We start from the raw sequence: 14,469 nt of genomic DNA, 5'->3' as shown, positions 1-14,469 counted from the left end.
CCATGTTGCCCGGCTTGGTCTTGAACTCCTGAGCTTGAGCAATTCACCCGCTTTGGCCACCCAAAGTGCTGGGACTACAGGCATGAGACACTGTGCCTGGCTTTTAAAAGCAATTTTTAAAAATAAAATAAAGAGTCTACAGGAAATATATGAGATTAATGTTTTGGAAATGCCATGTGCATCATATTTTCCATAGCTGTAGTTGTAGACATTTACAGCTTATTTCCCTTTCTATTCTAGTAATTTATAATGCCTACATTACATACAAAAGCTTCACACTAAAATCTTTCATAATTTGAATTTTCAAGAAATAACCCAAATTGAGGCATAGTTTATAAATAACAAAATATATTCTTATGTAAAATAAAAATTTGATGAGTTTTGATATAAGACTCAAAATAAAGAACATTTCTATGATTCCCCCAAATTCTCTGATCCCCAACCCAGTTAATCTCTGGGTAACCATTAATCTGATTTTTGTCACCACAGATTATATTTGATTTTTATAGAGTTTTATATAAATAAAAATCACACTATGGGCCTTTCTGTATTTGGCTTCTTTATCTTGGCATGATTATCAGAGTCATCTATGTTGTTAGTAGTTCATTAATTAACTAGTTCATTAGTAGTCATTCATTTGTATTGCTGAGAAGGGTGTCATTATAGACACACCACAATTTGTTACCCTGTTGATGAACATCTGGGTTGTTTCCAGGTTTTGGCTACTATGAATAAAGCTTTCATGATTATTTGCTTACAAGCCTTTGTGTGACATGTTTTCATAGTACATGCTTCCCTATCCTTTTAACTTATCCATGTTTTACTTGAAGTGTGTTTCCTGTAGAAAGCTTATGGTTGGTACTTTATCCAATTTTGCTATTTTATCCAATCTAACAATCTCTGCCTTTTAATTAAAGTGTGTATATCATTTGTATTTAATGTAATTGTAAGTATGGCTAAGTCTACCACCTTACTACTCATTTTCTATTTGATTCTACTACTGTTCTTTCTTCTGCTTTTCCTCTATTCTTGCCATTTTTTAGATGTACTATCTTTTAATCTCTTCAAAAAGGATTTTCATTTCAAAAAAAGAATTTTTTCATATAATAAATGTGAATTTAATCACATTTATTATAATTTAATCTCTTTTTTTTTTAACTTTTATTTTTTAGGGACAGGGTCTTAATCTGTCTCCCAGCCTGGAGTGCGGTGGTGTGATCACAGCTCGCTCTAGCCTTGATCTCCTAGGCTTCTACCTCAGCTTCCTGAATGGTTAGGACTACAGGCACATGTAACTATGCCTGTATATATACATATATAAATTTTTTGGTAGAGACAGGGTCTCACTATGTTGTTGCCCAGGCTGATCTTGAACTCCTGGACTGAAGCAATTTTGATACCTCAGCATCCCAAAGTGCTGGGATTACAGGGTTGAGCCACAATGCCCAGGCTAATCTCTGTATTGACTTATTAAATATACTTTCTTATTTTATTTTTATTTTTATTAGTACCTATAATTGCAGCTATTGGGGAGGCTGAGGCAGGAGAATCGTTTGAACCCAGGAGGTTCCAGGGGTTCTTTTATAGCTATGTGTGTGGTCTATGTATATGTCTAGAAATAGGTACATACCACCTACCGCACCCAGCTAATTTTTGGATATTTAGTAAAGATGGGGTTTTACCATGTTGGCCAGGCTGGTCTTGAACTCCTGACCTCAATGATCCATCTGCCTCGGCCTCCCAAAGTGCTGGGACAGCTAATTTTTTAAATTTAAATATTTAATTTTAATTTTTGTACAGATGGGGTCTCACTATGTTGCCAAGGCTGGTCTCAAGCAATCCTCCTGCCTCGGCTTCTGAAAATGCTGGGCTCATAGGTGTGAGTCACCATGCGCCCTCTACCTGCTTTTTAACATTTTCCTTTTATCACTGGTTTTCAACAATTTGACTGTTGTGTGCTTTTTTCTTTATGAATTGGTTGAGTTTGATTTTTTAGATTCGTGGGCTCATGGTTTTCCTCAGATTTGGAAAACTTTTGACCCTTATTCAACTATTACTTTTTTCTGTCTCCCACCCTTTCGGGATTCCAATTACACTTATGTTAGGCCATGTGACATTGTTTCACAGGTCACTGAGGCTTTCTTCATTACATTTCAGGGCTTTTCCCCCCTCTCTCAGTTTGATTTTGGATAGTTTTAATTGCACTATACTTTAACATCATGGATTTTTTTTCTTCTGCAGTGTCCAATTTCCTGGTAATTCCATCTATATAGTTTTTTTCATTTCAGACATATTTTTTACCTCTAGAAGTTCCATTTCATTTTATATCTACCATTTCTTTTTATATCTTCCATTTCTTTTCACATTATACTTAGGTTTTTCTTTTTCTCTATGAGCATAAGGATCATGTTTATAATAGCTATTTTAAAATCCTTGGCTATTTATTCCATTATCTCTGACATTTCTAGATCTGTTCATTGAATGAATTTTTGGAAGGTTTATTTTCTGCTTCTTCATATGCCTAGTAATTTTTGATTGGTGTTGAGACATTTTTAATTTTACACTGATGAGTGCTGAATCTTGTATAGTTAAATTACTTGCATGTTAGTTTGACCCCTTCAAGACTTCAAAAAATTCTTTTAGGACAGATCTAGAGAATCCTTTATTCTAGGACCAATTTGTCCCTACATCTAAGGTATGGTTCTTTTGAGAATGTCTATCTAATGTTCATGTGTTCAAGTGTATCTCTCTATTGAAACTAGAGGGAAGTAAAATCATTCATTTTATATTATTGGCAATAGCTATTTCCTAGGAAGTTGTTTCTAGCCTGGTCTTGTGGTTTAGAATTCAGCCAAAGCCTCACAGGATGCCTATGCAGATTTCTGAGACTCTTCTTTCTCTTCACAGCTATTTCTTCTGTAAATCTCTGTCTCATAAATTCTAGTTGCCTTGGCATTTACAAACTCTGATCTCTGTTTCTTCATCTTAACTAGATGGCCAAGCTCTGTTTCCCCTCTCTGTGATGCAGTTTAGAAGCTGCCTTAGGCTCTAAACTCAACCAATGCCGGGTTCAACTCATTTGTTCCTCCTATCTCAGGCATCACAGTCCTGTGTGCCTGCTGTCCAGTATCTAAAAACAGTTGTTTCAGATATTTTGTCTGGTGTTCTAGTTGTTTATAGCAGCACAGTAATTCCCACAGCAGTTAATACTTCATAGATGTGTGATTTGAATTTTTACATAAAAACTAAAAGGCAAAATCAGAAATCCCTATTGCCTTTTTCCTTCCAAAAAAAAAAAATAATAATCTATGTTTCCTAAGGAAAAGAAGTCAAAACAGTAATTTGAATTGAATATATAGCATGTACTATCTAAAGTTTGCAATAACAAAAGATATTTTAAACATTTGTCATATTCCTTTCCTTTTTCTTTTTCTTTTTTTTTTGAGATAAAATCTCACTCTGTCGCCCAGGCTGGGGTGCAGTGGCACCCAGGCTGGAGTCCAGTGGTCTGATCTCTGCTCACTTCAACCTCCGCCTCCCCGGTTCAAGTGATTCTTTTGCCTCAGTCTCCCAAGTAGCTGGAACTATGGGCACATGACACCATTCCCAGCTAATTATGCCCAGCTAATTTGTATATTTTTAGTAGAGGTGGGGTTTTACCATATTGGCCAGGATGGTCTTTGTCAGGTCTTCATATGCAAGCCTGGAGCCGTAAAGTCTGAAGTCCTGCTTGCCTTGGCTGATCGTCTCCCACCCCCTGTTTGCCATTGTCCCTAATTGTCCAGTGGAGCTTCCTGGACAAGTCCCTCACCCCACCCTGCCATCTTAACTGTTATTATAATAATACTCTTATCCTACCTGCCATTGTAACTAACTTATGGTAATGTATACTCCTTGCCCCTACCCCCACCACTGTTACTGATCTTACTCTGTAACTTTCCACTGACCACCCCAAACCTATTAAACCAACTCCTATCCCACTACCCTTTGCTGATGCCCTTTTCAGCCTTAGCCCACTTGCACCCAAGTGAATAAACAGCCATGTTGCTCACAAAAAGTCTGTTTGGGGGTCTCTTTATTCAAAGCGCATGCTTTTCAAGAGTCTTAACTCCTGCTCTCATGATCTGCCAGCCTCAGCCTCCCAAAGTGCTGGGATTATAGGCATGAGCCACCACGCCCGCCCAATCTCCTCCGATATTCCTTTCCTTTTTCTTTTCTTTTCTTTTTTTGAGACAGAGTCTTGCTCTGTCACCAGGCTGAAGTGCAGTGGTGCAATCTCGGCTCACTGCAACCTCCGCCTCCTGGTTTCAAGCAATTTTTCTGCCTCAGCCTCGCAAGTACCTGGGACCACAGGCGTGTGCCACCATGCTGGCTAATTTTTTTGTATTTTTAGTAGAGACGGGGTTTCACCATGTTGGCCAGGATGGTCTCGATCTCTTGACCTCATGATCCACCCACCTCGGCCTCCCAAAGTGCTGGGATTACAGGCATGAGCCACCGCGCCTGGGCTCCTTTTTCTAAAAGAATCCTTAGCAATTAATCTACTGTTTCCTAAAGTCAGTACCACTAATGTGAATATTTCTATCTTTTCTATAGGCAATAATGATGAGGTCATTAAAATTAGTGATTAACTTATCCTTTCTATATGTGACAAAGAGTAACCACAGATCAAGAAGTAGACAGAGTTGAGTTTAAATAAGATAATCTGAGTCTGAAATACATTTGGAGGATCTTGAAACTGTCTTTGCAATAATTATACAAGTGAGAAGATTATGACAGTGAAAGAAACCTGATCTAATCAACCCCCATATTGTCTTTAACCTCCAAACTGCCCTTGGTCATGGGCTTGGCCTTGTTAGCTTTGGGAGAAATTTAGTTTTTAGTTTAAATAATATGCCTTCTCCCAACACAAAATAAACTGCCTTCACAAAACTAATGAAAGAGTACCACGTTAGGAAGATGGGAAGAGGCTGAATTCTGCTAAGATGTAAGTGTAAGAGATTACCAGCCATTATTCCAGAGGTCACAAGATTTGCAACTTCCCCACACTCACTCTTGCAGATAACATCACTGTTGCAGAACGTAAGATTGGCCTTTTGAGATGTCCTTTCAGGCTGTGGCTCCCACCCAGAAAAGCACTCAGCACATGAGATCATTTTTCACACCCTTATGATTGTATCCACAGCTAATCAGCAGCACTCACTCCCTTAGCCCCCTGCCTGCCAAACTATCCTTGAAAAATCCTGGCCTCCAATTTGGGAGACGAATTTGAGTAATAAAGCTCCAGTCTCCTGTTCAGCAGCTCTGCATGAATTAAACTCTTTCTCTATTGCAATTCTCCTGTCTTGACAAATTGGCTGTATCTGGACAGTGGGCACAGAGAACCTGCTGGGCAACTACAAATGCACTAAAACATCAGTTTCACAGGTAAATGCTTAGGGGTTACTGTTGTAAAATAACTGAGACAAAGTCAACAGAGAATATAAAGGTCTTTTGTACCCAGTTTAACTTTTTCCTTTAAAGAGCATGATGCTTTTTTCAAGGGAATGAAATAAGAAAGCTTTTGAGAAATTCTACAAGGAATAACACATTTCAGAGCTGACAAGCCTTTATTATACTGCTTTTGAAATCCCAAGGCTAGCTTCTTTCCGACACAGATTATAATGTCCACGTTAGATTTCTTAGTTTGCAGCTCAGGAATAACAATTACCAAGGTTCCTCAGGTTTCACAATATAAATAAAAACAGCTGGTTATAGTGAAATCACAATGGGTATTCACAAGCTAATGACAGTTGTCAGCTACTATTACCTAGAGACAAAATATTATTTTAAAGTATAAATTGTATCAAGTGGCTCTTTGGTTGGATTTTTTGATCTTTTGTTTTGATTTCCATGTGAATACAGTAAGAAATAATATAAGTATGTTCCAGAGCAATGTGCTTAAAAAAAGCCTAGAAATTACAGAGCATTCAACATGACTATTTAGAGCCAGAATATGATAACAGATTTAAGCAAAAACAAAAAGCTATGGAATTGTGCAGGCTAAGAAGATTAGTACAGGAACTACAAATAATTGCATTTGAAGAAAGAATACATTTAAAAAAAATGCCTTTGAGGCATCAGAAATTGAAAAACAGTCATAAAATATAAATGCTTATTATTTGGTAAAATACTTTAAGAATGCTTGTAAAAATATATAGTATGAAGTTTGGCTGGTGTTCAAAATGAGTAAAATCTCCACTAAAATAAATCACCTGTATATATCTTGAGGGCTTATTATGCAAGGGAACTGGTACAGTAAGGAAGCACATGTTGGGATTTTTCTGCAAAGCTACTTGGAGTAGAACTATAAACGATTTCAGGAGCCTATGATCTAAACATTGTCACTTTCCTCCCCATTTTCTGTAATATTCTGCAACATAAGTATGAGATATAATCATAGAATTTCAGTGTTGGAAGGCCAGAGACATCATACAAACTCTTTTGCATCCAAGAATAATAGAGTCTAGTAATGTTAGATAATATTCCTGGGCCAGGCGCAATGGCTCACACCTGTAATCCCAGCACTTTGGGAGGCCAGGCAGGTAGATGACCAGAGGGCAGGAGTTCAAGACCAGCCTGGTCAACATGGTGAAAGCCCACCTCTACTAAAAATGCAAAAAATTGGCCAGTGCGGTGGCTCACACCTGTAATCCCAACACTTTGGGAGGTCAAGGTGGGCAGATCATGAGGTCAGGAGTTTGAGACCAGCCTGGCAAACATGGTGAAACCCCATGTCTACTAAAAATACAAAAATTAGCTGGACATGGTAGTAGGCACCTGTATTCCCAGCTACTCGGGAGGCTGAGGCAGGAGAATTGTTTGAACCCGGAAAGCAGAAGTTGCAGTGAGCCAGACCGTGCCATTATACTCCAGCCTGAGTGACAGAGCGAGACTATGTCTCAAAAACACATGCACGCACACACACGCAATTAGCCGGGCATTGTGGAGGACACCTGTATTCTCAGCTACTTGGGAGGCTGAGGCAGGAGAATCACTTGAGCCCAGGAGGCAGAGGTTGCAGTGAGCCAAGACCATGCCATTGCACTCCAGCCTGGGTGACATAGTGAGACTCCGTCTCAAAAAAACAAACAAAACACACACCAAAAATTAGCCAGGCGTGGTGGCAGACGCCTGTAATCCTAGCTACTTGGGAGCCTGAGGCAGAAGAATCACTTGAACTCAGGAGGCGGAGGATGCAGTGAGCCACGGTGCACTCTGGTCTGGGAGACAAGAGAGAAACTCTGTCCCAAAAAAAAAAAAAAAAAAACCACACACCAAAGAAAAAGATAATATTCCTAAGGTCACAGCAGTTCAATCCAATGCAATGCCCTCTTCCTCTAGGTCACACATGACATTAGGTTGCTAAATTTAGTAGAGATTTTAGCTCTTAACTTGCTTGTTTTAGCAGCATCTAATGATATTAATGACTCCTTCACTGTGTAAAAAGTTTTCCCTTTGGCTTTTACGATGCTTCTAGTTTTTCTATCTTTCTGTCTAGACCTTCTAAATTTCCCCTCATGAGCTATTCTTCCTCTGTTCCTCCCTGAAACATTCCTAAGTGCTTTGTCCTAGGCCTCCGTGCTTCTCAGTTCACACACTCTCTAGGCAATCTCATGTTCTCCCAAAGTCTCATGTAAATGCTGATGATATCCCAAGCCTGTATTCAATTGTCTGCTAGAAATTGGGTCTCCCACAGCCATGACTCAAACTCAAAAGTCCTCAAAGTGAATCCATCTTCCCTAACCATCCATAATCTCAACCAATAACACCATCATTATTTATTTTTGACCAAGCCAGGAAATTACCTGGTATCCCTGACTATTCTTAGAGCCAGAATCTGACATTCCTCATATATAGTCAGTCATCATGCCCTTTCATTCTATTTTCTAAACATCTCTAAGCCCTCTGATACTCTCTACATTACCACCATTTTAGTCCAGGCCACCACCATCTCTTTCTTCTACCAGCTACACTGTAATTGGAGTCCTTCATTCCAGCCTTGCTATAGTTCAATTTTCTACACTGAAGCTGGGTGATCTTTTCCCAAATGAAGCCACTATCTGAAATTGGTAGTTGGTGTTTACCATTTCGATACATTTACACACACACACACACACGCAGATACACACACACATATACACATGCACAAACATATATCTCAATACACAATATTTAGTATTGTGATAGCTGGCCTCCAAGAAGGTTCTCTATAATCCATGCCTGTAGGTATTTGCTATGGTTTGAATGCCTCCTCCAAAACTCACCTTCAAATTTAATTGCCATTGTAACAATGTTGAGAGGAAGGACCTTTAAGAGATGATTAGGTCATGAAGGCTCTGCCCTTTGTAACTGGATTTTTGCCATTATCACAGGAGTGGATTAGTTACTGGGGGAGTGGGTTCCTGATAAAACAAAAATGGTTAAGTTCGAGCACACTTCCTCACCATGTAATGCCTTCTGCCATGTTACAATGCAGTAAGAAGACCTTCGCCAGATGGACTCCTCAATTTTGGACTTCCCAGAACCGAAAGCCAAACAATATCTTTTCTTCATCAATTACTCTGTTTGTAATTGATACAGCAGTGAAGAAATGGACTAAGACGGTATAGATGCCTCTTGACTTGTAAGATTACCTCCTGTTAAACCCACTGTAAGTCAAAAATACATTTAATATTCCAACGAATCCATCATAAAGTCAAAAAACCATAAGTTGAACCATCACTAAGTCAGGGATTGTCTGTATTCATGCCCTGTGTAGTGTCATCCACATTAAATCAGGACTGATCTGCATAACCAATATGATACAGCTGAAGTGATAATGTGTAACTTTCAAAGCTATGTCATAATAGACTTTATAGCTGCTTTGGTCTCTTGTACACTTGCTCTAGGGGAAGCCAGTCATCATATCATGAGGACAATTCTGCAGCCCTATGGAGAAGTCCACATAGAGAAGTGGCACCTTAAACCAAAAGTAAATTTGTCAACCATGTTAGTGGGTCATCTTAGAATCGGATCTTCCAGCCTCAGTCAAGCCTTCAGATGAGATTAAGTCCCTAGCTGACACGGGGCTGCAACCTCATGAGACTACAAACTGCTCAGCCAAACTATTCCTAAATCCCTAATCCATAGAAACATGAGTGATAATAAAAGATTATTTTATGCCTCTTTGCTGTAATTTGCTATACAGTATTAAATAACCAAATATGGTATGACTTTGTATGTATTTACATTTTATAGTAGTATCCCCTATCCATGGAGGATATATTCTAAGACCCTCAGTGAATACCCAACTGCAGATAGTACAGAACCCTATACATATATACCTATGATAAAGCTGAGGAACTGCCTATTTCTGGCTTCTGACTGGAGGCTATGCTTCCCAGCCTGTTAGAATGGCCACCCGGAAGGCTGCAACCCTTTATGAGAAATGAAGCTCTCCTTTCCAAATTTATAAACCTTGGCATTCTCCAGTTGACATGATTGGCCTATGAAGATGGGATCTGTGGAGAACTCCAGGTTTCCCAATTTGATCAGAAATCAATATATAGGCTGGGTGCAGTGGCTCATGCCTGTAATCCCAGCACTTTGGGAGGCCAATGCAGGCAGACCACTTGAGGTCAGGAGTTTGAGACCCGCCTGGCCAACATGGTAAAACCCGTCTCTACTGAAAATACAAAAATTAGCTGGGTGTGGTGGTAGGCGCCTGTAATCCCAGCTACTTGGGAGACTGAGGCAGGAGAATTGCTTGAACCTGGGAGCGAAAGTTGCAGTGAGCTGATACTGTGCCACTGCACTCCATCCTGGGTGACAGAGCGAGACACCATCTCAAAAAAAATAAATCAATAAATAACTTGTTTATTTCTGGAATTTTCCACTTAACATTTTCAGACTGCAGTTGCCCGAGGGCAATTGAAATTATAGAAAGTGAAATCATGGAAAAAGGTTGGGGGAGACTGCTGTACATAAAGATCACAGCGTACATAACCCTCTACAACTTGCCTTTTATGATAATAATTGCTTTGAGGTTTATCTAAGTTGAATCATATTTATAGAAATACTCATTTAAACTCCTACATATAAGGAAGTAGTAAATTAAAAAAAAACTTCTATATAGAATTTCATTCTATGAATACATTGCTTAACAACAGGGCCACATTCTGAGAAATGCATCATTAGGTGATTCTGTCACTGCGTGAACATCATGGATGATAATTATAACACCTAGATGGTATAGTCTACTACATACCTAGTAGGTATCTAGGTATTGCTCTTAGGCTACAAACCTGTATAGGCACTTTGGAAGGCAGTTTGGTGTTTTCTTACAAAACAAACATATTGCTACCAATCACAGTTCTTTTTTTNACACTCACGTACACAAACTTACACATGCACACACTCCCACACAAATACATGCATATGCACATTCACACATATGCACACATTTACACATACACTCAAACGCACACATACATGCATACACACACATACACTCACACACCTGGGCAACAATTTAAGAAGAGATGGGTGCACCCCCTGTACCTGGCCCACTTCTCCCAAGATGGCAAACAAGTTGGCAGGAGGAAACTTTTAGAGCTAAAAGTCTCCCGCTTTGAGAAAATCTATTATACAAAAATACAACCACACAGCACATATACATGAGAGTATCCATTGACTCAACCCAAGAATTCTTCGTAGGTTAGAAGGATCTGCTGCAAGATTTTTCTAAGTAGCGAATACCATTAAATCATTTGAAATAACATACAATCTATAAATAAATGTTACAAAACGAATCCCAACATCATAAATTCAGCAATTGCTCTCCAGATTTTGGGGGCACCTTTACTTTCAAACCATATTTTTTTGTCATTTTATACAAAACTATGAAAAAAAATTAAATCCCATGGGCAACACACATAGTCTTATAAAGACTCTCATATGTTCGTTCTGGATAAGTACTTTGGCTCTAATCTGCTATATTTCTCTCTCACTTTTAGCTAGCATAAAGTTATAAAAGTTTACTCTCAAAAGTAAAATAGTTAATAAAGAAAATTTTAAGGAAATTTCATAAGGAACAATATACATGTCCCTACAATAAGCCCCTGAATGAATAATGTTATCAGAGTTATTTAGGGTTAAAAAAATTAATTAACCTAAATTTTCAAATTGAATCCTAAGAACCGTGGATGCTGCCTTTCATGCTGGCATGCAAAATTGAGGCTGATCTATTTCCATTCAAAAGTTCCATCAATGAGCACTTTGAGTTGGCTTGCTCCATAAGTAATTCAGAAGGTAGAACAGCGAAAAGATAAGAGGGTTCATTAAGTGATTAAAGTTACTGGAATTGATAATTTTTTTTTTTTTTTTTTTTTTTTTTGCAGAGACAAGTAAACATTTATTTTTGTACCTTTCCTCCTATGCGTATTTCAAGTCTTTCTCACAAGGCCCCAGGAATCACCAGATTCAATTATGTCTTATGTACCTGGGCTTGTCCACTGCTGCAGGAGTCTTAAGAAGCCTTGTACAAATGCTAGAGTTACTCAATTACCAACATTAAGCCCTAGGATAAAAGATGCAGCAAAGCAGAACTCCTTCCTCCATGGAATGTGCTGATTTCAGACGAGGCAGCAGCCAATGTAGAAAACGCTGGAATTTTTCCTTGGAACTGGATTGTGATGAGAGGTGCTTGCAATGAACATAAGCTACTGTTTTTTTCTTCTTTTTTCTTTTGAAACAGAGTTTCGCTCGTTGCCTAGGCTAGAGTGCAATGGTGTGATCTTGGCTCACAGCAACCTCTGCCTCCCGGGTTCAAGCGATTCTTCTGCCTCAGCCTCCCGAGTAGCTGGGATTACAGGCATGGGCCACCATGCCCGCTAATTTTTGTATTTTCAGTAGAGGCAGGGTTTCGCCATGTTGGTCAGGCTGGTCTCGAACTCCCGACCTTAGGTGATCCGCCCTCCTCAGCCTCCCCAAGTACTTGGATTACAGGCATGAGCCACTGCGCCTGGCCAGCTACTGTCTTTTCTTTGACCCCTCTTTTCCAGTTTTTAAAGATAAAGCAGGAAATAATCTCTGAAGACACTTGATACAAATTCTCCAAACCCAAAAACACATGCTTCCACTTCATTGATAAAAATTTATTGCAGTTTGGCACCTGGTTCTAGTTCAGCTGGCGGATGAGCTGATTGATGTGTTCACCCCGATAGCCAGGTGTGCCCATCTCCTTGAGGAAGCCCACTCTATTTTTGGTAGCATGATGGGCCACTGAGAGGTGGAAAGGGTGCAAGAACCATGAGATCTCCTGGAAATGCTTCCCCGGGAGGGCAATTTCATGAATGAGGTCTTCCAAGCAAATAACACCAAACTTCCCCAGGTGCTCCTCAATCACAGTGTTGTCTGTCAGAGGGATGGTCTTATTCTTGACCCTGGCTTGTCCACGTTTCAAAATGAGTTCCCGGACAGACTTCAGATTTGGAAATCCCCAGGTCACATAAGGTTCCACTATACGCAGCATTTTTAGGTTCTGGGGAGTGACTTTTACAAAGACACCACTAAAAATTTTCTTTAGGCGAAGTCTTGCAATGGTTCTCTGCACCAGTAAACTCACACCATCAATCCTTTCAATGCGTACGACAAAGGCCAAAGAATGTTTATCTGACAATTCCAAGGCGTGAGGCTTCACTTCCAGTCGTCTGACACGCACCTTGTCACGTGTCTGCCGCCAGGAATCATGTAGGAATGATTCCAATCGCTTAAACCTGGGCCCTTTTCCTTTCCTCTGCTCCTTCTTTGCCAAAAGTGCCTGCTTTGCCTGAGTGGCTTTGAGGGCTTGATAGGCCTTCCTCTTTTTCAGGAGATTTTCTGGGACCAAAGGGATTTTTCTTTGCTCTTGGTCCGCCATCTTTCCGGTGTAGCCCCAATCACAGTTCTTTGTATTTACCTGAAGGAGCTGAAAAATGCCCATATAAAACCTTGCAAACAGATGTTTATAGTAGCCTTATTCATAACTGCCAAAACTTGGAAGCAACCAAGATGTCCTTCAGTAGGCAAGTGGACAAATTGTAGTACACCCAGAAAACAACACTATTATTCAGTGCTAAAAAGAAATGAGCTATCAAGCCATGAAAAGACATAAGGAAAACTTAACCATGTCTTACTAAGTGAAAAAAGTTAATCTGGAAAGGCTACATACTGTATGATTCCAACTGTAAGACATTCTGGAAAAGGCAAAACTATGGAGACAGTAAAATATCAGTAACTGCCAGGAGTTAAGGAGAAGGGAGACATGAATAGGTAGAGTACAGAGGATTTTTAGGGCGGTGAAACTCCTCTGTGTGATATTATAATGCTGGATACATGTCATATATACATTTGCCCAAAACCTATAGGATGTAAAACACCAAGAGTGAACCCTAACGAAAATTATGGACTTGGGGTAATAATGACGTGTCAACGTAAGCTCATCAGTTGTAACAAACGTAACACTCTCATAGGAAGATGTTCATCATGGAGAAGGTTATGCAAGGATTTGGGGGCAGGGAATATATATTTCTGCACCCTTCTTTCATTTGGGATGTGAAGCTAAAATTGATCTAAAAAATAGTCTGTTTTTTAGTATTTTTGGTTAATTAACCTCTTAGAGAATCTGATAAAGCTATGGATAAACTTTCCTTAACCTTATTTCCTGAAAAAAATCCAAACAGTTTATACATAAAAATTGTATATATAATTTAGAAAATAAATTATTTTATTTATAATTATCTTATAATTATAGTTATTTATAATTTATAAAATTATTTTATTCCAATGCAATAATAATTGTATTGGAAACTAATTTTCTTCATATTGCCATATTTTAAAAATAAACGTTTATAAAACCTGAAGGATTATTTCCCTAACTTTTGAATCAAAATTAATGGCCATTTCCTGTTAAAAAGAAATAAAGTATACAAATTAAACAGGAAATAAATGTTAATTCAGTAGGAAAGAACATATAAATTATAAGCTGCTATTGTTTGGCTAAAGAAGTCACATACTGTCCTAGTTTTGGAACATGATAAACTGAGTATTATCTTTGGTATCCAAAGGTTATACACTTCCTGTTTTGATGAAAAGTAGTACTGAAAACTCCGAGAAAGGTATATGGTAACAAACAGAATCACAGCTCACTTTGCCAAATGATGCTAGGTTAGGCTTGTGCAAGGAACCTAAGAATGTCTGAGAATTGATTTCATATCACTGCTTAATACAATATCAAAAGTGAAAAGATTATAAATCCAAGTTTCAATTGTGAAGTTTTTTGTGTGGAGGTAATCTTTAAGATCTCTGCAGTTTTTACATATACCTTCAGAGAAACTGACAAAACTTTTCATTCATGACTAGCCTACAGAGCTACTTCCAGCAGTAGAAAATTCACATGGTTGTCCATTT

The 14,469-nt window shown here is 38.8% G+C and overlaps 2 protein-coding genes across 8 annotated transcripts in view; both read right to left on the bottom strand.

Annotated features, from left to right (window-relative positions):
* Nucleotides 1–14,469, bottom strand: part of MCU (mitochondrial calcium uniporter) — a 233,712-nt gene that overhangs the window by 38,181 nt on the left and 181,062 nt on the right. The window lies entirely within an intron of this gene.
* LOC108296148 (60S ribosomal protein L7-like 1) lies at nt 11,601–13,179 on the bottom strand. The gene has a single exon (XM_037734923.1). The coding sequence runs from the start codon at nt 13,001–13,003 to the stop codon at nt 12,200–12,202; it is 804 nt and encodes a 267-aa protein (XP_037590851.1). The 5' UTR covers nt 13,004–13,179; the 3' UTR covers nt 11,601–12,199.

Source organism: Cebus imitator, unplaced genomic scaffold (genome assembly GCF_001604975.1).
Source record: "Cebus imitator isolate Cc_AM_T3 unplaced genomic scaffold, Cebus_imitator-1.0 Scaffold686, whole genome shotgun sequence".
Taxonomy (NCBI): Eukaryota; Metazoa; Chordata; class Mammalia; order Primates; family Cebidae; genus Cebus; species Cebus imitator.
This window is presented reverse-complemented; position numbering and strand designations above follow the sequence as displayed.